The sequence below is a fragment of the Rhineura floridana genome, chromosome 4 (assembly GCF_030035675.1).
Source record: "Rhineura floridana isolate rRhiFlo1 chromosome 4, rRhiFlo1.hap2, whole genome shotgun sequence".
NCBI classification, from domain to species: domain Eukaryota; kingdom Metazoa; phylum Chordata; class Lepidosauria; order Squamata; family Rhineuridae; genus Rhineura; species Rhineura floridana.
Genome location: NC_084483.1, coordinates 92,485,778 through 92,509,669, shown reverse-complemented (window position 1 = coordinate 92,509,669; position 23,892 = coordinate 92,485,778). Strand labels below are relative to the sequence as shown.

The window sequence follows — 23,892 nt, the reverse complement described above, 5'->3', positions numbered from 1 at the left end:
AAGGACCCTGCAGCCTGGGGGAGCTGCTGCCTGTCAGTATGAACAATCATGAGCTAGATGGACCAATGGTCTGTCTAGGAATAAGGCAACTTCCAATGTTCTTACAGCATGGAGAAAGGAACTTCTTTCCAAGAATAGGTAAGGAATTCTTCTCAGCCAATATGTATTAGACTACCATTATGGTGTTCTACAAGAAGACCTGCATTGAACTCTATCCAGAAAAGAGACGGATGCTGAATTCTTAAGACATTGTCTTCAAACGTTATTTCTGGAAGGACCACAAGATGTATGTGGCACTTCGGCTGATCTCTTGGCTTCAGTCAACTGGCTCCTGATTGTCAGTCAAGTGGCTGTCAGCTTCTACAGTTGTGCCAGCTGCTTTTGAAGACAGGCATCATGATGGTAGCAGCAAAGATGATGGGCTTTGGAGTGAGAATAGAGACTGAGAGACAAAGGCTTGCTTAGGTATTTACAGGGGCAAAGCCGTAAGGAGAACTGAACAAAATGTGTTCCCCCCAAGATCCTCAATGCTCCTGTGAAAATTTTGATGTTGAAAATTTAGTGGGTGTTCTATGAATATTTGTATAACCATCATTTTTATTAATTTTAACTTATAAAACAATTTATAATTAACATGTAAAGTAATAACAATTTACAGAACAAAATTTAAAGCAATATTAAAACATTTTAGATGTATCGAAACATGCTTAACTCTTCCTACACCATATCTTTCTGTTTCCAATTTAGAACCAACCTTAACGTGACAACAATCTTTATGGTAAAGTAAGAGACAGCTTTATTTTCCCAGGCTTTTAATGGATAATTTTATTTCTGCAGTCTCTTGCTTTTAATTGCTTTATTGCTGTTTTTACTTATGTTTATAGCTGCTGTTTTTACTGTTGATATGAATTTTCATTGGTTTTGATGTTAAATTGTTGGGGTGTTTTACCTCCCAGCCATTGTACTGCTTTGTTGGTCACCTCGGAAGCTTCTGCTGAAAAACAGCCTAGGAATCTTTTAAACCAACCAACCAACCAACCAACCAACCAACCAACCAACCAACCAACCAACCAACCAACCAACCAACCAACCAACCATCCAACCAACCAACCAACCAATTTAATGAGGTTTCAATTATCTCTTTTCCCTGTCTCCACTGTATTTTATTTGATATTGTGGTTTTGTAATAATATTGGGTTGCATCCAACTAAACTAAAATAAACCCATTGAACTTAATGGACAAAACTAACTGAGGTCCATTAATTTTTATGGGTTTAACTCTGAGTATGGTATAGCTGAATAAAACCCATTGTAATTGTAATGGTTGTAAGTCACTCTGAGTGATCCATATGCATTACAAGAATATAGTAGGAATTCTCATATATATTAAAAAAAGAAATAAAGATTGGATTTGAAAGTTTGTGAGCAAGTGTCAGATTAGTTTCTGCATAAACTAAGAAAGGCTTCTGTTTCACTTCAAAAGGGCATCTTCAGGAGTAGCCTAGCCCTGGGCTGGCCAGTATGATGCCCTCCTGATGTTGTAGGTCTACAGCTTCCATCATCCCTGACAACTGGCCATGCTGGCTGGGGCTAATAGTGTCCCGCTACATCTGGAGAATGCCATGTTGGCTATCCCTAGCATAGCCCATTGTTCCTTTGGTTTGATGTGAGAGCTTTTCCATGATGAGAGGCTCCTACATGCAAAACCATTGATTCACCAGTGGAGTTTTATCAAGACTTTTTTTTTGAAAGCTCTGTTTTTTAATGTTGAGATAAGGAATGACAATAAATCTCCATACCTTGTGAAGATATTATGGTCATGCACTGTATTGGGCAGTAACAATTTTTGAGTATTTGCAACCTGATGATTAGGTGTGTTGTGTGCACATACATGCTTAAGTTTTACAGACTTGCTGGCAAAAGTTTTGAATCCTTAAGCAACTCCACCAATCTTCTAAAAAAGGTTTCCCAATTGTCATAGTCTTTTTTACGCGGGCCATTTTCGGACTTAAAAAAATGCTACATATTTCATATGAGCATTTGGCATCTGATGATTTTTGATAGCTGGATATACAAGAGCACTCATTAGACCTGTACAACATGTTGCAATCATCAGGAAAAGTCCATTAGCGCTAGCTTCACAGGATAAAGGTAGTCTCTTTGAGGATGGTCATAACAGCTGCGCAGATAACACAACATCACACAAAACAGATGGTCATAACACCAGCACAGCAAGACAGTCCTGGTGTAGGTGACTAAAAAAGAGGAACACATCCCCTTCATTTGCTTTTCCATTCCTCATAATTACTACTAGCAACTAGGGATGAAGGAGAAATGGGTTTGGTTCACATTTTAATGTGAACCTACTTAATTCATATGTCCCAAACCAATAAGCCAACCAAAACACAGCTATCCTTCAAAATCTGTAGTTCTCCAAATGTTGTCATTCAGTTTTCCAACGCAAAAGTGTGCACAAGAATGCATATATCTCTGAAAATGTACAAAACTACATTATATTAGAGGAAATTGCTTGTAAACCATATATTGGGCAAAATTACATACAAAACTGTACATATTAGGATAAATCTGCACAAAAATGTATATGAATTTTTGTGCATACTTTTTTTTAAAATTCAAATTGACACAGAAATGGAGTGAACTGCATTTAAATTTGGAAAAATTAGAAACCTGGAGAAACGGAAATAGACAGATGTCATCATCACTCCTAATAAAGATGATGCCATTGTGGCAGAGAGGAGAAAATCTTTCCCAACATGTAGGGAGGTTGAAAGGGATTTCTGCAGCTGTAGTAACCCTCTGACTTTCTGTATTTTAATACAGTTTACCAACCCTGTGAGGTAGGTTAGGCTGAGAGACAGAGACTAACTCAAGGTTACCCAGTGAACTTCATGGCTGAGCAGGATGTGAATCTTGGTCTCCCAGGTCCTAGTCCAATGCTGTAGCCGCTACGCCACACTGGCTATCTTATTATATAGGGACACAGGAAGCTGCCTTCTACTGAACCAAATCATTGGCCTAGGTCAGTATTGTCTGCACTGACTGGCAGCAGCTCTCCAGGGTTTCAGGCTTGGGTATCTCCCAGCCCTACCTGGAGATGCCAGGGATTGAACCTGGGACCTTCTGCATGCAAAGCAGATACTCTGCCACTAAGCGTCAATGAATTTGTGTGGGGAACTGGTTCAGAGCGGCACTGTCAGCCACTTTCGTGCCCATGTCTGTTTTTCTACAATAATAGTCACAATACAAAGGTATGCACTTTGGCTTCTCTCTAATGCAGTAGTAAAGATTTAATAGAAATGCAATATCTCTGCTACACAATGTTTTGAAGTGCTAAAGAAATAGTTCATGGGACATAGGACAGGTGGCAATATCTAAAACAACCTGTGATAATGGCCCTGTTGACATCTGCTTAATGTCCTCCAAGCTATTCTTTACATCTTACTGTTGCTAGCACATTTCCTCCGGTGTCTCTTCTCGACAAAGAAATTTGGAGAGGAAAGGAAACATTAAAGAACCCAACATGTTTAATTTAAAAACAGATATAAAGTTTAATATTGGCCATGAGAAAGTGCATTTGTTAAGAGAATGCTTTATTGCAGGCTTCAATAGTTTTGTTGCCAACATTAGCGGAAAGCTTTGCAAACCAAAGGCTTTTAAAATAGAATTATGAAGCCTCTGCGGTCGTATCTCACTACATTTAGCACTTTCTAATGGTTTAAACATGCAACAGGTCATGGCTTGTTTCAGAGTAAGTGTCTGTGGATAAAAGGAAAAATAAGAACGATCCTTTTCACATAGGCTAAATACACCATACAGCAGTTCCCCAGCAAATCTGGTTCTCTTGCTTTAGTCAAATTCCATAATTTGTATGTTACCATTACATAGTGATTGGGTCCCACACTGTACTGGCAATGTCACAGGGTAGCAACTGCATGGAGTGGATGGATGATGTGGTTATTCCCCCTACAAGAAGACCAAAAATAATCAAGTCTGACAAGGATACTAAATTAATAATAATAATTAATAAGACTTTCAGAAAGCATTTCAGAATCTAAAGATGGTTAACAAGTATTGGGTGTAAAAGTGTTATTCCCTTTTAAAAAAAAATCTCACATAGCAATATTAATTCAATGGGAAGCTGCCTCATACTGAGTAAGACCACTGACCTTCTAGCCCAGTATTGTTTGAACTGATTGGTGGTGGCTCTGCAGGGTTTCAGCCCTCCCTGGAGATGCCAGGAATTGGCCCTTATTCAGTTAATGAAATAATATTCATTAGTTAATGTTGTTTAATATTAACAATTAATTACCAAGAATGCCAATCAAATTAACATTAATTTCATGCCCATTGTATTTTGTACTGATCATATACACGTGGCAAGTCAAGTTTATGGTCTTCTGTTCTAATCCAGAGCAGGATTGGAGCACATATTCGTGACCAAGGAATTAGTTTGAGGACCAGGCAAGTAGTGTCAGCACCCATCAGCATGAGCTTTTGTTGTGGTACCATCAGCTTTACTTATATGTCTGCTGCCAGGCCCAGACTGAACAGATAAGCCCCACAAGTGGGATGCTAGATAAAGTTTCTTGCTCCTACTATACAATATAATGGTTGTAACCCAGAAAGGGATCCTATGCTAACTGAGCATCTGGCAACTGTAAGTGGTGCATGTGGTGGGATGGAGCCACTGACCTCATGGGCATACCGGCAGGAGTACATCTATACAGCTCTGACCTTGCTGCTGCCACCCCAGTCCTGTCCAGGTAAGTGGCAGCAAGGCCGGTGTTGAGAGGGCAGCTCCATGGCTCTGGTCCACCACACACACCACTACTGTCTGGCAGCACCACTCCAGTGTTTCCAGTAAGAGTGTCTTCAGTGGCAGCTGGGGCACCATGTCAGTGGAGCAGTGGAATCCGCTCTGGGTTTTAGTTCATTTCAGCAGAAAGCTCATTGAAAGTTCAAATCCTGAGACGATTCTACTCCCCAATTGATGTGGAGCCACTGGCCACCACTGCATCTCTCCCAGCTCTGTTGTCTAATGTTCTTTTAAATGAAGATGCCAAAGGCTGAATAGGATCTTCTGCATATGAAAAATGTGCTGTACGACTCAGTTATAGCCTTTCCCCTAAATAAAGACCGTGCTTCAGGTGGGTCTATTTCTTGGGTATTTTTAAACATTTGTGCATTGTTATTAACCGCTGTCCTTATTATCACACAGCCATTTTGGTTCATGCACATTCTTTTCTGATGGACTAAACTCTTCCTTGTAATAGGAACAGGAAGTCATTCTCATTTGTCCGGTCATTAGCTGAGTACTACATGCCTAAGGAGAGAGACTGTGAAGTTTCCAGTGCTGCTGGTTAAAAAACAATGCAGGGTTTCTTTATCCTTTGAAAGGAGAAAGTCACCCCTCAACTATAGTCCAGATGGTTTAAATATGGTGATTACTAAATCCTGAAGTTAAAATAGTTTAATTGCAAAGTCAATATTGCAGCCAACCTCTACTAAGCCTTTAGCATAAAAACAACAGACGGCCTAGTGCAAACGGTAAGGCAATGTTTAACCAGAACTTTGCATTAGCTACTGCAGGGCAGTTTTCCTGAAGATCAACTGATTTCCCAGTTTATGTTTGTTAATCATCCCTGTTGTGGTCTCAAGACATCACGGTTAGCATGAATGAAGTATATCTAATGCACATAGCCTCCTGCAAGATCAGTACAATGATCTGTTATATTGCAGATGGACCATCTTTTCTCCTAGTGCAAGGGTGGTTGAACTGCTTCTGCCAATATGGAAATTATGGGTTGTAGCCAATTAAGTTCTACCCAGAATAGACTTATTGAAATTAATGGACACAACTAACTTAGGTCCATTAATTTCAGTGGGTCTACTCTGAGTAAAAGTTCATTGATTATAGCACAGCCATCTTTGTACTGGTAGGGAAGATGCTCTCTCTCTCTATTTCTATATATCTGTATCTGTGTCTGTAGAGCTATCTATTCACCCTAGTCATTTTCTCAGTGATTAGTAAGGGCACATTTATACACATTTACAAGCATTTACTCTTAGATGTTTTCTTTTCTTCTTCATTTCCCCCGCCCCCCTTCACTGAAAGCATCTCTGTCAATTAGGGTTGCCAGGTTCAGGGCCTCAGACTGATCCTGTATATTTAGGAGAAGAGAAAGTCAGCCAAGTGCAGGTGTTCTTGCAACACAGTAATGGGAAAACCACAAGGTGGAATTCTCCCTGCCCCCTGCACAACTTTTAAAGATACAGAAGACTGCTTAGAGCAACCAAGAGGTCTTCTGTATCTTTAAAAGTTGTGCAGGGAGAAGGGAGAATTCCACCTTGTGGTTTTCCCATTACTGTGTTACAAGAATACCTGCACTTGGCTGACTTTCTCTTCTCCTAAAGATACAGGATCAGTCTTAGGCCCTAAGCCTGGCAACCCTACTCAATCCATATTTCTATGAAGGAATTGGAAGAGGTGGTGGAGATGTTTGGGAAAGGAAAATGACTTAATGGCCCTGCTCACCTGTCAAAATGACTCTCTGGCCAGATCCAGTTCATCACCCTTGACATACATTTTCCTTTCTGTCTGCCTTTATGCTCAAAATGTCTCTCCCACAGCTGTGGGTTTTTGTTTTTGTTTTTGGCTTTGCAGAGGAAGAAAATAAGGGCATGCAGCAGCTAGCCGGCCAGCCAGCCACCATTCCTAGGCTGCAACGTGCAGCTTCAGAGGCTGTTTTCTGTTTAAAACCAGAAAATGTCAGAGAAGGGATGCGAGCATCTGCATGTTGCACATCATTTGTCCCTCACAAAAGATGTGCATTTTTAAAAGATTCTGAAATGTGCTGAGAGCTGAATGCCAAGCATTCTTTTGTGGTTGCACTTTAACACATCCTCGCTCCTGTGTTTATCATTTTGCATTGTTTCGTACAGAAGCAGTTCCTATCAGTACGGATAAAATTGGGGGAATCAGATATGGCCGATGGTGTGTGTACATGGATATCAGGTATCTAATAGCCCTCCCCACTGATGTCATAGTCACATACAACACAAGAGAACTCTGCTTTGATCTTTTCCTCCACTACTTGTTTGGCTTTTGAGTCTTTGGAGTTCTTCTTGAGAAGAGCAGATAAAGTGGTGCTTAAGAGAGACAGGCTTTTCCTGGGTAGACAATGTAGGCGTTGAACTAGAAATCCTAGACATTCTTGCTTGCTCATGGAGGTATACACACATCACTGTTAGATCTCACTCAGGCTGCTTCATGCTCAGATCCACTTTACAGAATGCAGACAAATATGCAAACAAAACTTTTGGAAGCTGAGGAAGAGCTAAGCAGTGTAACCCAAAAGCACGCTGTTAGAAATTCCATCCAAATAAACGCCTAAGTCCAATTCCTCATGAACCACAGGGGTGCCATTTTGGGTTTCTGGGAGGAGGGAAACAATGTTCAAATAGAGGGAAACAAATTTGAAGTTTTGAATTAAACCTCAAAAAAGCAGCATGTTTCAAGAAAGTTTTTGTGCCTACCTTTTAAAATGCAGCTTGTGTTCCTGATAAATAGCACACGTGGCCTGAAATACAAAAGGGGGTGGTAGTTGGATTGTCCCCTTCTTGCTTTCCACAGGTGTGAATCTGCTGTGAATCTATCTCTCATGAACCACTGCAGTGGTTTAGTCTTATACAATCCAACAAGACTGCTCCATTATGTGTGGCCTGTGCATGGCTCAATATATTTTAATGCACAAACTGCCCCCTGAGCTTTCATTAAAAATCAATGGAGGTTCAATTTTGTAAAAGGATAATGGCAGGGTGCTTCTTTTCAATGTGAAAACATCACATTGTGGACAAAAAGGGACCCTCTGACAGTAGGAACCATACAAACCCTCCTTCAACCTGAGGAGATTTTCACTGAGGGGAGGCCGCAGTACTTTAGACAAAGATGGGATAGATGGTCTTAAACTTATGGCTCACTGCTACAAGATACAATGATCCTCCTGCCACACTGTCTCCTCTCCAACAATCCTCCTCACGGGCATCACTTCACCCCCTCTCCACACATGTACCCCAACTGGTGTCTACTTCTCTCTAGGATAGACAAAATCTGTTCATTTCAGTTTCTCTTAGTTTCTCTCTCTCCTTTTTTTCAAATCTTAAATCCAGTTTGTCACCTTTTTGCAGCAATTTGCACTTAAAAACAATAACAACATATCCACATGGAGGTTTGACAGCATTTTAGTGTGAATTTCTCCTGATAAAAACATGACTTTTTAAAAGTGGCATGATACTGCTTTAAATGTATAGTGCAGATGGGGCTCATGAGGTAGGCAGGCAGGTGCACAAGGTTAGAAGCCCGAGCACAGCACATGGAAGGTGCAGTACTATAGAGCCCAAGGGGTTTTTAGCACTGCCAAGTCACAGCTCTCCTCTGTAAATGACCTGAAGAATTGCAAGTGATTTCATACTTGTTTCGTTGGTGTATTGCTTGCAAGGTTGCATCCAAGCTAGTGGGCATAACATTGCCGTGTGGGCAGACGGACCAAGGCACTTGAGTGTGGCATTTTATCTGTGTATGTTTTTATCAATATTTAAAATGTGTGTCTTGAAACATGTTTTCATTTACTTATTTACAGTCATAGACCCAATATACAGTTGGTTAGACAGTCAGATTTAAAAACAGAAAGAAGCAGCTAAAAACAATCCGATACAGTATTAGCAATTTGTCAGTCCTTCTAAAACAGGCAAACTAATATCAGATATCCTTTTACGTATGGACTGAGCTCCATATAAAAATTTTGCAACAGATTTAGTAGTGGCTTTATCTGTATCAGATAGAAAATGCTTTAAAAGCCAGTCGGTAGATCTACCAGGAAAAGTTTTAATAATTGGTAAAATAAGTCTAGTTCGGGCATCCTTATACATATCACAGGTGAAAAGAATATGTGCAATTGTTTCAATCTCTCTCAATGTACAAATACAAAAACGGCTTTCATATGGAACACCATCAAAGCGGCCTTCTAACATCGCCGACGGAAGGCAATTAAATCTTGCCTTGGCGTATAAGTTCCGATAGCGAGGAATAAACAAATCATCCAAATAGGCCGCACGGTTGGGAAAAAGGAAATTTAAGCCAAAATAGGATGGAGAGCAGGTTTTACGAGCGTTGGCCATAGAATATTGAAGGTCAATGTCCTTAATAAGCTGGGCAATAATATGGTTAGCTTTGCCAATATCCATAGTGGATAGAAGATCCATTGAAAGGCCAAGAATCTTTATTTTCTCATTGAAGCTTTTAGACCAGGAGCTGGTATATGAGTCACTCCAGATTAAGTTTGGGAGTCCTGAAGGAGGGTTTACATAGGTTATTTTGGTACAAAATCTAAAAGCCTGGAGCCAGGCAGAACACTCAATTGAGGTAAATCCCGCTTCAAGACGCAAACCAGCCGCGGAAACACAGCGTGGCATTCTAAATATTGATCTCAGGAAGCCCGAAAGTACCGATTCGATCTTGGCATTAAAACACGGTACCCAAATTGGAATTCCATATAAGAGTTGCGGAAGTATTTTAGTTTTAAAAATTTGAAGAGCAGCTGGAATATACTGACCGCCCTTTACGAGGAAAAAAATGAAGGATGGCCTTTAGATTATTGGGTCTATGACTGTAAATAGACATTATTGGTATTGGTACTTTTTCATTTGTGTGGATATATTGATTTTTTAAAAAAGTAGGACACACACACACTGCTAACATGACCGTGATGGGAAAGGTGTCCTTTGGGAGGAAGGTCGGGTTAAATAAATAAATAAAATAATGGTGAAGGTATAGTGGAGTGATAGACCTTAACTCAGAAGTGGCTTGCCATGTGGACTGAGCTGCTACACTAGCTTCCTGGCAGGTGGGCTGCTGTTGCTTACCAGGAAGTAGGGGGAGAGGGGTGAAGGGGTGGGGAGGGCTGTGCAGTGCAAACACAGTGGTCCAGCCAATAAGGTGCCCCTGCTGGTCAATATGCATCCTGACGACTTCCCTGCCACTTCTACCCTCACCCTCCTGGTAAGCCACAGCGACCCACATGCCAGGAAGCTAGTATAGCCGCTCCACCCCACCCGACCACCCACACCTGCCTCAACTGCTTGAAACATCATTGCCTATGTCAAAGTCACACATCTTTAAAAAGACACCAGAGGATGAAGAAGTAGCTTGGTGATGGAGCATGTGTTCTGCATGGAGAAAGTCCCAGGTTCAATTCCTAGTATTTCCAGTTAGGGCTGGGAAAGACTCCCTGTCTAAAAGCCTGGGAAGCTGCTGCCAGTCAGTGTAGACAATACTGAGCTAGGTGGACCAATGGTCTCATTTAGTGAAAGGCAGTGACCTGTGTTCCCAGTAGTGCTAAGGCAAACTGTACCTGTGGAGATTGTGCTGTTGTTCCATTCCTTCAAAAAAAAGTTAGATTTTGATAGCTTTCAAAAGAAATGGGAGCTCAAGAAAAAGTCAGGAGAACAGCAATTTGATGATTTGGACAGAAATGACTTGACCACTGTACTCCATCCTTTGGTAATTTCTTGTCTGGAGTATTAGTATGCGCTTCGTGTGGGGCTGCCTTTGAAGACAACTTGGAAACTTCAATTTGTCCAAAATGCAGGGTCCATTTAGATTTCACATAGCCACTATTTTAAAACAGCTGTATTGTTTTCCAATTCATTTCTGGGCCTAATTCAAGGTGCTCATGTTGCTGTTTAAAGCCCTAAGTGACAGGTTTGAAATTTCTGAGTGAACACCTCCTTCCCTATAGACCCTCTTGGATGTTGAGATTGGAAGAGGGGGGCATCTTGGTAGTTCCACTGCGCTCAGACGTTTGGGTGGTGATGGCCAGGAGAGGGCATTCTCTGAGGCAGACCCTAAGCTGTGGAACTCCTTTCCCACTGAGATGTATCTGGTAACTTAATTGTACAACTTTCAGTGAATGCTGAAGACGCACCTCTTTACCCTGGCCTTCGACACCTGAGATGTATATTTCTGGCTGGAAAGGTCTCTGCCTTAGGTGTTCATTTTGAATCTTTAGTTGTTGTTGGGGTTTTGTACTGTTTTTTGAGAACGATTTTAGCTGTTTTTAAGATGTTTGAAAATTACCTTGTAAAAGGTGATTCATCACTTATAATTATTGTGATTATGATGTCATGTCGGCCTGTAAAAAGTGAGTATACAAATTCCAAAGTAAACGCCTAGGGCGGAAGCACCAAAAATCTGTGAATGAAACCATCCCTGTAGTATACTGAGGTTGCAATCCTGTATACACTTAACTGGAAGTAAACTCACTGAATTTGATGGGGCTTACTGCCAAGCAGATATGCATAGCGGATGTAGCCAATGTGGGACCCTCCAGATTTTCTTAGACTACAACTCCCATCAATCCTAGTCCAATGTCCGGATTATGGGAGTTGTAGTCCAAGCATATCTGGAGGGCACCACATTGGCTACGCCTGATATATAGGATTGTACTATAAATATGGGAACCTTATTCTTCCTTTGCATGAATACTAAAGATTGTTATCTTCACTTCTATTTGCTTTCTTGAAATCCAGGTGCCATAATTCCTGATGCAATACAAACATTATAGTTGTATCACAGTCATCAAAGCACACTGATTGCCAATATGCTATTGGCCAAGTTTAAGGTTTTATCACTGATATATAAGGTCCTATACAGCTCAAGGCCAGCTTATCTGAGAAACTGCCTCTTCCCCTACACTTCTGCCTGGTCACTACAGTCTGCCAAAGAGGCCCTGTTGATAATGTCTCCTGCCTTGGTGGTTCAGCTTGTCTTTGCACAGGACAGGGCCTTCAGTGTAGTGGCACCTGCCCCTTTGGAACACCCTTTCTATTGAAATAAGGCCAGCTCCTATGAGCTTGCATATGCTGAAAACCCTCTCTTTTCTCAGCTTAGCATTGGTACTGTTATATGATGCATTTCTTTTTTTCTTTTTGTACACTGCTTTGGTATTTTAATGTTTAGCAGTCTAAAAATTCTGCTAAAGAACAAACAAATAAATGCTTTTGGCCCAAAACTTTGCTGAACTATATCTTGAGAAGGAACTTGACATGGAAGGGGGGCAGGGAAGATGTGGAATGACAATTGTTGCTCTTCCAAGTCCTTCCCAGAAAAATACACCAACATCAACAAGCTGATGGAGACAGTGAGTAAAAGTGTGATCCAAGAAATCTCCTGTACAAATTTCAGCTGCAAAATCACTAAGTGGATTTAATCTTTCAGCTTCGTACCCCCCTGCCACAATTGCTATGTCAATTAAACACACCTATTTTGCTGGACTGTTGTAAGAGTGGTTTATCTAACAAAAAGAAAGTGCATTGGACCCTAGATGTGTACTATGTAAATGTCCCTCATTTAGTTGGTTCAACTAAATGATATTGTGTCAAGGACACATGCATTGGCTGAATCACTGTGATGTACTCTACATGAGGCTGTCCTGAAAGATGGTCCAGAAGCTTCAGCTGGAGCAGAACACAGCAGCAAGAACACTTGTAGGACCTATTAGTATTACACTTATACTGCACCAGTTACTGTGGCTGCTTGTTTGCTGCTGGGCCTAATTTAAGGTGCTGGTTTGGGCCTTTACAGCCCTACACTCTTTGGGATGTGGCTATCTGAATGATCTCCCAGACCCATATGTACCTGCCCAAGCTTTAAGAATGGCATCCAAGGTGTGGGTCCACTGGTGAAAGTGATTTGATTATGAATACCAGGGACAGGGCGTTCTCTGTGGTGGCCCCATATATCTGGAATGATCTTCCTAGGGAAATTTGTAAGGTTCCCCCCATCCCCGTTGTCCTTTGGGAAACCCTAAAATTCCAGTCCGCATTTGGGTGTTTTTGTGGTTGTATTTAAGAATGGTTTCATCTGCTGCTATTATTTTTAAAGTTATTTGTTAATTGCTATTTTAAATCTTGCAGTTTTAACTGAATTTGTTGTAGCCCTCTGTGAGAGGGTATGTACCCGAAAAGGTAGGGTGGGAATCCATTAAAGGTCTGCAGTAATCTTTCTTTCTTTCTTTCTTTCTTTCTTTCTTTCTTTCTTTCTTTCTTTCTTTCTTTCTTTCTTTCTTTCTTTCTTTCTTTCTTTCTTCTTTAGGGCTCAAGGAGGCGCACATGGTTCTCCCCTCATTTTATCCTTACAACAGCCCTGTGGGGTAAGTTAAGCTGATGACTGGCCCAAGGTTACCCAGTGAACTTCATGAGTGAGTGGGGATTTTAACCCTAGTTCCCCAGGTCCTAGTCCGACATTCTGACTACTACCACCTTGGCACTACTGCTGCTGCTGCTGCTAATTTATTGGGATTTTCATATGTTGTTTGTTCCTGACAGAATTATGATTAGCATTGGATAGGGATGATTCTGTGATATTTTATTACAAATATTTCTACTCCATCTTTCTATGGAAGATTCCCAAGATAGCTTTCAATAATAAAAAATACAATAAAAGAACATAAAATACAATACCAAACACACATTTTGCATTTCAATTTCATGTGTGAAAATAGTCTCCATGTTGGCTTCACCTGCTGTTTGTTTTGCAACTGCACTATGTTGGACATACACATGTATTTGTACGCCTATTTGTTGTTGTATTTTTCCTCCTCTACCTTATGAGCTGACAAGGAGGTGAGCCTCTTGTAGAGTAAACCTCATGAGTAAAGCTCCTCATACAATGGAAGAAATACCCCTATTAACTGGCTACTGCTATGCAGATTAATGGTACACGAAGGAGACAAAAAGACTCTCAATATCAATCTCTTTTTAAATACAGAATTTAACTGAGTATCTATCTTTGCTATAGTAACCAGGGCACCAGGGCAGTCTGAACATGTGGCCTTTTATTTGATCAAGGATAATAATCAACTAAGGTAAGTTGTTTCCCCCCCTTATTCTAACAGCTTACTAGAATCTTTCTGGCATTTCCAGTCATCTGTCTATGCAAGATCATTCTAAAAAAGCATTAGGACATTAAATGACTTGAATTTTAGAAGTAAGGTCTATAGCAGCTTGCTAAAATCTTATATTTTCCTCAGTATTTCCCATAAGTGTCCTTATTTTGCACTGAGAGTGTGAGACCTGCCCTGATCTCCCAATTCTCCTCCAATGCCCAGTGGAGCAGCTGTCTGACACTTCATCTCTCTTGGCTAGGGATGGGGGAGAAATTCAATTCAGTGTGCATTTCAAGCCCTGTCTATCAAATCTGTACTTTCCCAAACAATATGAGAACCAAAACACAGCCATCCTTCAAAATTCACACTTATTCAAATTTTGTAATGCACTTCACCAAACAGATAATGTTCACGAAAATGCTTATGTTAGGGGAAAGGGTACATAAAAATAAATATATGAGTGAAAATAACATACAAAAATGCATTATATGATAAGGCATTGCTTGCAAAAATGTGTACGTTAGTGAAAACTGCATACAAGAATGTGTTTATTAGGAGAAATTTGCACTAACATGCTAGAGAATTTTTATGAGGATTTTTTTTTAATATCACAGATTGCTGCAGAAATGAGGAGAACTGAATTTAAGACTGGAAAAATTAGAAACTGAGAGAACAGAAACTGACAGATCTTTCTATTCCTGCTCCTGGCCTCTGTAATACTGCCACTATCCCAGCAAGCTTATTCCATCCTTAATATTGTTGGGATATTGTTATTATTGGAATAAGGCTGGTGAAGCTAGAAGAGGAGGCACAAGTCGTCTGCCTCAGATGGAGGCTGGAGGGCCATGGTGAGACCAGGGCAGGTAGCACGATGGCTGGGGCAGCTCCTGGCCATCAGGAGGCTTGTTTGACACTGGCAAACTCAGTCTCTATCCACAGTGATCCATCTCATTGTGCCCCCCAGAAATCTGTGCAGCCCACAGCCCTTCCTTACACAAATATGTACTCAGGCCTTGCCTACACAAAACAATCCCTCTCCCCCCCATAAGCCTTCCTCCCTACACACAGACCCTCTTTCAACAGGCTTCTTCTACTTTCTCTCTCTCTCTCTCTCTCTCTCTCTCTCTCTCTCTCTCTCTCTCGGGTTGTCAGGTTTCCAGTTTTTGCCCAGAGATTCCAGATTTTTGGGGTGGTCTCTGGGTCCCTGGGTGAGTCACCCCAACCTCTGGACTCTCAGCTTTCATTTTTAAAAAAAGTTTCTAGATGGTCTGGTTCAATAGATATATACAGTGTCAGTGGCTGCCCCCCACAGCTTCTGTTAAATGAGCTCATCGTTGGCTGCTCTAACCCTGCCCTTTCAGGTTTGTAGCTAATAAGTGAAGTCAGTGTTGTGATTGATAAGGGATTTGTTGACCTCCAGGTAGTGGATAGAACCCACTGCGAGGCTAGAAAATTTGTGTCTTTTCCTGCTTGTCTGAAAATCTCATAAATTGAGTAAGTATATAGCTTTCAGCAGTAGCAAAATCCCTTTTTCTGTATGTGCATGAGATGTAGAATAAAAAATCACAGCAGGATCTTGATAGGCAATTGTTTACTGTAAATAATTTCAGTTATGATTATATTAAAAGTGGTCATGCAGGGTTTTGAAATCACTTGCAAATAGCATATTATACATTTTATCTTTCAAATAGTTTTTGAACAGAAATTTAAAAGAAGTGTACATGCAGCTTATGATTACAGTGTGTCGTACTTTTCTAATTATGAGGATTCCAACAAGTTTAAATTTTCCTGGACTGTTGAAGACGGCAGTTCGTTTGTCTAATTCATAGCCTGTTTTGAAAATCTTCCCAACATGAAGCTTTAATCCTATACTCAATTTTCTGGGAGTAACGCTGCGATGTGAATCCCCCATACTGGGATTAAACTCCATTGCATTCAATAGGATTTACTTTTGAGTAGACATGGTTAGGCTTGTGCTGTAAACCAATGGAACTTTTATGTGAATGTAGCAAAGGATTGTGTTTGTGTTGTAAATCTTTCTCTCCCCCTCCAATCCTATATTTAAAGCAATTAGGCAAGGCTTACCAAGGTGTCACTGCTTTTATTCTGTAGAAAACTAATACTGATTTTTTTTTTAAATGTTCTGCAATGAACAACTGGTTTTGACAATAAACTATTATATTTAGTGTGTGTGTGTGTAGTCTTTCCCACAACCCTGGACACCAAGGCTGTTCACAAGAAGAAATAAATCCATTTAAAATCCAGTAACCATAAAACAGTTGGAAACAACTTAAAGTGGCATGATTCTGAATTTTGGGTTGAGTGAGTGAAGTTCTTTGTCACTTAAGGTTGCAGTCCTGCTCATGCTACCCTGTTTGAGTAAGCCCCATTGAATACATTGGGACTTGCTTCTTAGTAAACATGCATAGGATTGCACTATAAATATCTTTACAGGTCGTGTAAATAATAAACATTTTTGACAGTCATGTTTATATAAATATTTCTTCATACTATGTCCTGATAAGTATCTGATTTCACCCTATGGTTGTACATTATTGTTTCCTTTACATTTTAAGTGTGCCCTTCTTCTTTGGGGTGGTCATAATTCCCCTCTGTTGTTTTCACTCTGAGGGGCAGATTAGGCTGAGAGATGGTAAGTAGCCCATGGTTACCCAATAAACTTTGTAGCTGATTTCCATTAAAAAAAATAATTAAAATGATTTTCATGCAGGCAAAGTTTATGAAGTAGGTCAACATAATACATTTAAAGCACATCCAACTCACATTTAAAGTGCATGACTTCCCCTACAGAATCCTGGAAAGTATAGTTTCCCCCTTACAGTTATAGTTAACAAACTGCAGTTCCCATGATTCTGTGGTGGGATTCATGGCTTCAAATGTGTGTTGAATGTGCTTTAAATGAATGGTGTGGACCTGCCATAGGTTTGCTGTGCATTTATTAGTGAACTGAAAAGAACAATTTTGAAAGATACTTTTTAAACAGGGAAAGGGCAGTAGTTCAGTGATAGGGCACATGCTTTGCATGCAAAGGTCCAAAATCCAATCCCTGGAAAAGATTAACGCCTGGAATCCTGGATAGCCAATGCTAGTCCATGTCATCAGTACTGAGCTAGATGGTACCAAATGGCCTATGTCAGTATAAGGCTGATTTCTTTGTTGCTACAAGAGGAAAAAGACCCAAGGGCCACAAGGACTCCAAACTTTATTTATGTATTTTATTTACAACATTTATATACCTCTTTATTGTAAAAAACCTCAAAGCAGTTTACAGAAGGAATTAAAACAATAATATTGGCAAAAACAGTTAAAGACAGGTATTTAAAAACATTAAATATAATACTAACAATGAGTTAAAAACAGATTAAAAAACATAATAGGTTCTACATGTCTGGGTAGGATTGCCTAAACAAAACATGTTTTTAGCAGGTGCTGAAAAGAATACAATGAAGGCGCCTACCTAATGTCAATAGAAAGAGAATTCGAAAGCATCAGTGCTGCCACAGTAAAAGATCAATTTCTTACAAGGGCAGAACAAGTACTACGTGGCACCTATAACACAGAAAGCACACCTTGAACATGGACTAGTAGCCAATCGGCAACCAGTGCAGATTTCAGAGCAGAGGTATTATGTGCTGATAGGGTTTCATTTGTGTCAGCAATCGTGTCACAGCATCCTGCACAACTGCAGTTTGTGCTGCATGGGGATTTCCGTGACTTGGCTGACTGGCTGCCAGGATTTTTTTAGTTTTGGTTAGGAACCCTGTCTGGTTGTGGGATGCTGAGTTTTCTGTCTTACTTGTAGGAATCTTGTTGTGGTTGGTATGATATTGCATTAGGAAATCATCATTGTCTTTTGTTTTTCTTTTTCTATTTGCATTTCATTTACCTCTGACCTCACTCCCTTGCATCCATAGAAACAACAAAAGTGGTTCCATTCGCTCATCTCAGTCACCTTAAACCCACTGATAATGCATTTTGTTGTTTGCATGATGGTTTGTTTCTTGCCCAGTAGTGGTAAAAAAGAATTCACATACTGGGAAGTGTGGCTGCAGTTGCCGTTGTTCCCAATCTACTGCCTGTGCAGGTAGACCAAACCATGCATATTTTCTGTCTGTCAATTATTACTCACTGGAATTGTTCTATGGGGCTTAGGTCCTTAGTAAATGTGTTTAGAATTGCAGCCTTCAGGGGCATCCATTTTTACTCCTCAGTGCTCCCATCTAACCTCTCCACACCACTAGGCTCCCTTCTTTCTACAATGGCCTTCTGATGACTGGCCTGTCCTGGGGAAACTTAAACCCTTCTTGCCAGAAGCAAGTAGGCTAGATTTAATGTTCCCTACCCAGGTTCCCTAAGCAAGTGGGAAGGAATGATCTCTTCACTTCAGCTGGACCTGGGAACACCCTCATTTAGCTAAGATTTCTATCTTAATTTCCAATCAGAGAATTTTTTGTTTGTTTGATTGGTATGCTCCAAGCACCTGTGGTTGATGCTTAATGACATCACTAGGCCTGCCCCATGACATAACAAGGGCATGACCCATGACATCACTAGGGCATGCCCCCATGATATCACTAGGGCTCACCCCTGAAATCTCAGGGTTTGGGATGCTTTTGACCTGGCACACATACCATCATGATGACGACATGTTATCTTGTACATAAATTTCAGAAGCTCCTGTTTATGCTGATGGGTCAAAAACAGAACTGAGCATGGTGCTGAACATACACTAGATGCAGGACTTCATTTAAAACCTTGTATTGGGAATACTGAATTGAAAACTTTGGAGAGAAGGATCTATCTTTGCAGCCTTACACTGTGGATAAACAGATGTGGTGCTATGGGTCAGAACATCTGAGAATGTGGCAGTCAACAATGCAGCATCTGATCACATCCACCATAGACTGCCACCTAGGTAGGGAACTTGTCTTTCTCTTCTGTCAGAGATATGCAGATACATGTGCCAGCAGGATATTGTTTCTTTTCTGGGTAGAGAAGGGAGTATGAACACAACACAACCATAAAAGATGGTGGTACCATGATGCAAGGCTACAGAGAATACTGGCAGAATGACCTCAGTCTGTTCAATGTGCTCCGGAGATAGCATGGTGAACCATACAATGAGGCTGTTGGACTCCAGTATCAGAGCTGAGCAGACTCCCATAAGAAGCAGGGCTGCAGTGTTTAATGAAGTAAAAATAGAGGAAGCAGGTGTCCCGATTAGGTTGGCAATGCACTGCCAAAGAGAGAGAGAGAGAAATGCATCATCATAAAAAAGGATAAAAGGAGGGCACCAATTTGCATATGCTGATATATGTTTATAGATGCAAATTTAAAAATAATTACCATAATCTAAATGTGGAAAAATACATTTCATCATAGTGGGGAAGATTGGGACAAGATGACCTGTGTGCCTATTCATTCTGCTGGTCCAGGTGCTATCTTATGATGGGCAACTTTTTGGCTCCTCCTGTTCTCCCTTCTTATACATCTTTATCTTTGAACTGGACTTGGACTGAACAGTCCTTCAAACAGAGGATGCTTTTAAATAGAGAACTGTCGTCTTATAGCCCTTCAAATAGAGGATTTTCATATGTAAAGTAGGATACATGGCTGCTGTAGCCCCACTTAACTGAGCAGATGAGTACTTTTTTATGAAGCATTTTTAATACTTATAAAAACTGCACATGGCAGGAACCATCCAAGAAGAAACGCATCCGCTCTCTGTCACAGAGGGGAATCCCTCTTCTAACACAGTGCCTTTTGCAGTATCTGAAAACAATATTAAAAGGTTTCTTTAAAAGGTACACAGTGCTTTTTTTGGTTAAAATAAGAAAGAGGTGCCAATACTCATATATTGACTCATATACAGTGCCATAGGTGACAGCACAAAATAGCTGCCTTGAGTAGCAAACAAAGAGGCGACAGTACTCTGTACCGATGAGTACCATCACACACACAGAAAAGCACTGGGTATACATAAGTTTTGAGGCAGAGAATTAGCTCAGCAAAAGCCAATTATCACAATAAAACTGGCATATTGAGCCTAATACATTGTTATTGGGGGCAGGGGAAGCTGTATGTCATTGGGGCAGTGGTACAGCCTCACTGCCCCTTTCATTGTTTGAACCTACTTCTCACACATAATGGTGTGAATGGAGCTTCTGTCCCTTGAATGTCAGCACATATTCTACTGTGTTTATCAATACAGGCCATGATCATAGTTTTGAAAAGAGCCCAGTGCACACCACATATAATGTCAGCTTTGGACAGACCCTATATGCCTTTATTCATGCTATATAGCCAAATTATGAACATTCATGTTGTGTAGCCCAGTTGAAAGACACGTAAGTGAGGAACATTTTCACTTATCAAGCAGACCTGAGGTTTATCATACACTGGAACTGACAAGACAACTGTAGATTTTTAACACGTGGCAAATCCGATGGTACCACATGGAACCACATTCCACATTCATCATGCAAAAATAATGGTAACTTTTCCACATGAAAGCTGTTCAAACAGCCTCCCCCAACCTGGTGTTCTTCAGATATTTTGAAGTCCAACTTATCGACTTGATAAGAGTTGTAGTCGAAAACATCTGCAGGGCAGCAGGTTGTAGGAGGCTGTAGGTCAGAATCAACCAGAGAACAACAACAGAACAAAATGAGGCTGCCACTCAGTAGCATTTGAAACAAGCTCTTTAATCCACAAGATTAGAAAATGTAAGTTTGGTCTAGATTGGTTTAAAGCAATAAAACAGGGATGATAAACTTGGGGCCCTGTAGATGTTCTTGGAGGACAACTCCCATCATCCCTGGGCATTGGCCAGTGTTTGCTGGGCCTGATGGGAAGTGGAGCCCACCAACATCACGAGGACTACAAGTTCTCCACCCCTGTAATTAAAACTGACTTTGTAAACATTTCCATAGGAGGTAGAACACATACATTTGACAATCTGCCAAACATAATTGCAACTAGTAAAGAACTCTGCAATTCCAATAAATAAAAGAAAAATGATGTATTAAATAATGTTTCTTTGCTTTTACAAAATAAAAATGTATATATGAAGGTACAGGAGAACTCATTTTAATAAATTAGAAGAATAGTAAGTCAGAGGAATGTTTTTCCCCCACAACTCATTAGAATTCATTATTGGTTTTTCTTTGCTCTGAAGATGTGTCATAAGAAATGGATTGCCAGAGCAAAAATACAAAAATTATGGGACTTCAGCATCAAAACCAAACAAACCAACCTTTAATGTTCTATGGAACAATACTTTTAAAATAACAAAAGCCTATTAATTGACTGGCATTCTGATTTTAAAGATTAGAAGGCTGAACCACATGGTAGGTGTGTTCATACACATGTGGAGTGTTCCACAGGCAAGTACTGTATTCATGGCTGCTGTCACATTACAAGGGCACTGGATGTTTCACACAAGTACACAGCTGTCACACTCACACTGCTTCATGGACTTTTATGGTATACTACAGGAACACAGAAAGCTGCCTTCTGCTGCATCAGACCATTGATCCATCAAGCTCAGGATTATCTACTCTGTGCTAACTGGCAACTATTCTACAAAGCTGACAGTGAGATTGGCATGGTGCAGTTGTGCTGGTGGAGCCAATCTGGCACTCCTGCCAACATGTTTGCGTCACGTCGCCAGCTCAGCTCACCCCTCTTGCAGTAGCAACTCAGCTGGAGGGAGGTCAGATGAGCAGCTGGCCCCACCACACCTTCCACTACTGCCCAGAACTGCTGGGGATTTAACTAGGGACCTTTTGCATCCAAAGCATGTTCTCTGCCACTGAGCTAGTGCCTCTCTCTTCAGTTACACTGTGCAACTGTGAGCAATATGTACATGCTAAAAATATCTAGGCCCTTTAAATTAAGCTAGTGGGTCTCACAGATGTGAAGTATATGTGTGCAAAAATGACATTTAACTATGCATGTAGCAAATACAGATTACAAAACACCTGTATACAATGAATTAGGGAACGGATGCCAACGCAAAGAAAACCAGTCAGAATATGATGCAGCCAAACCATGACACTTAAGTGGAACAACAGATTTCACCCTTATTATGTCTTATTGAGGTTAAAAGAGCAGCAGTTGCTGCTTGAGAGCAATGCCTGAACTCTGTGTCACAGGGATGGTGTTGTGAGACAATCTAGAATATCATAATGGTGCAACAAGGTTGTTAACTCCAGAATAGCCACCATTGTCAAATGTGAACATTTGCACTTTTATAACCACAAGGTGCTCCCTAAGGTAGGCCATATATACATCAAGGAGAGAGAGATAGCAAAGAAAGAAAGGCATGCTGGTTATACTGGAAGAAGAAAATATTAGTTAAAATTGTGACAAGGGAAGAAAAGGGAATATGGAATTTCGCTTCATGTACTTAAGACCAGAGACAATGTGAGATGGGATGGACTCTGCATCCAGCCATAGTTGCTTTTTTAGTTTGTTGCAAAATTCTTCTAGGTAGTCTTAAAAAATAACGTATAATATTTTTTCATTCCTATTAGCCATCAAGTACTGGGACTGGAGATTAGGTGCAGCTGCATTTGGAAGTCAAGTGCCTCCAGCAGCAGCTCCCATGAAGACAGTGTTGATTGGTGGCAAGGAGGAGACCATCTCACTGTTGCCTTGTCCAGAAGAGTCCATTGTTTCCTGGGAAGGGCACTGTCTAGAATGTCCATACATGCATTGGGAGGAGGATGCAGATACAGCAGGCTGCATATCTGAAGCTACAAAGAAAATGGCAGAAGTTACTCCTTCCGGTGCTTAATTTCTAGAAAAAAAGATACGTATGTCACTGCTTTAGTCTTCTTGGAAATAGCATCCTCTGATCTGCAAGTCCTTTCTCTTACACCCTTTTATGGGAGGACTTGTTCTAATTACTCAATGGAGCAAGAAACAGGCAGAAAAATCATTAAGTGGTCCACCAAGACCCTCAGCAGTTTTCAAGTGGTCTGTGGGGGAAAGAGTTTATGAACCATTGCAGAAGGGTATTAGATAGACATATTTGTGAGGTATCTAAGCTGTTATTGCTTAGGCACCCATGAATTCCATCCACACCTGCCAATTTCCCCAATTTGCCTTGGTGGCATTTGATTGGTATTGTTTAGTTTTAATGTTAGCGTTTAGGTTTTATGCAATATTTTGCATGCTAGCAAAAGTTCTTTTTTATTTTGTTTTATTGTAACAGACTGTTTCCTTAATTATTTTTGTGAGCTGCCTAGGAGGGCTGTATCTGGTGGGAAGATTTATTTTATTTATTTACTTAACAAAATGAATATACTGCTTGATTGCAAAAAAACTCTAAGCAGTTTACAAAAATATTAAAAATTATCAATAAAACAACTAAAACATGTAATTAAAACAAGCAGTAATTAAAAAGATTAAAGATGAGATACAAATGTTTTAAACCATTAATGTGTGTGTGTGTACTTACACACATTCAATATGCTAAAGTAATTTATAACCTTTATCTCATTCTTCTTCCAAGAACCTTGGTAAGACACTTGGAACATATTATTATGAATCTGATTAAGGATACCCATTATGCTCAACATATACTAATTCATGCAACTACATTGCAGACTTCCATATCACATATGTAATGGACTCTGTTGAGAGCTGAAAAAAATGAACCATTCATGATCAAAAGTGTAATTAGTTGTGACTAATTTCTACAGTGAGTTGTGACAGTATTTCAGCCAGGCATGGGCAACTTTTGGCCCTCCAGATGTTGCTGAATTACAACTCCTATCATCCCTGATGGGAGTTGTAGTTCAGCAGCATCTGGAGGGCCAAAGGTTCCCTACACCTGCATTATGCCTTCTGGGCTGATTAATACTGAGATACATGAGGCTGGTGGAGGAAATGTATATAG

General features: G+C 40.4%; 1 protein-coding gene across 1 annotated transcript in view; it reads right to left on the bottom strand.

Moving 5' to 3' along the window:
* Positions 1–21,715: 21,715 nt before the first annotated feature.
* RFX6 (regulatory factor X6) overlaps positions 21,716–23,892 on the bottom strand; it is a 78,356-nt gene continuing 76,179 nt past the window's right edge. Inside the window, exon 20 of the mRNA XM_061626306.1 lies at positions 21,716–22,744. Within this exon, the coding sequence (XP_061482290.1) occupies positions 22,569–22,744 (176 nt within the window). The 3' untranslated portion in view covers positions 21,716–22,568. The remainder of the gene's footprint in view (positions 22,745–23,892) is intronic.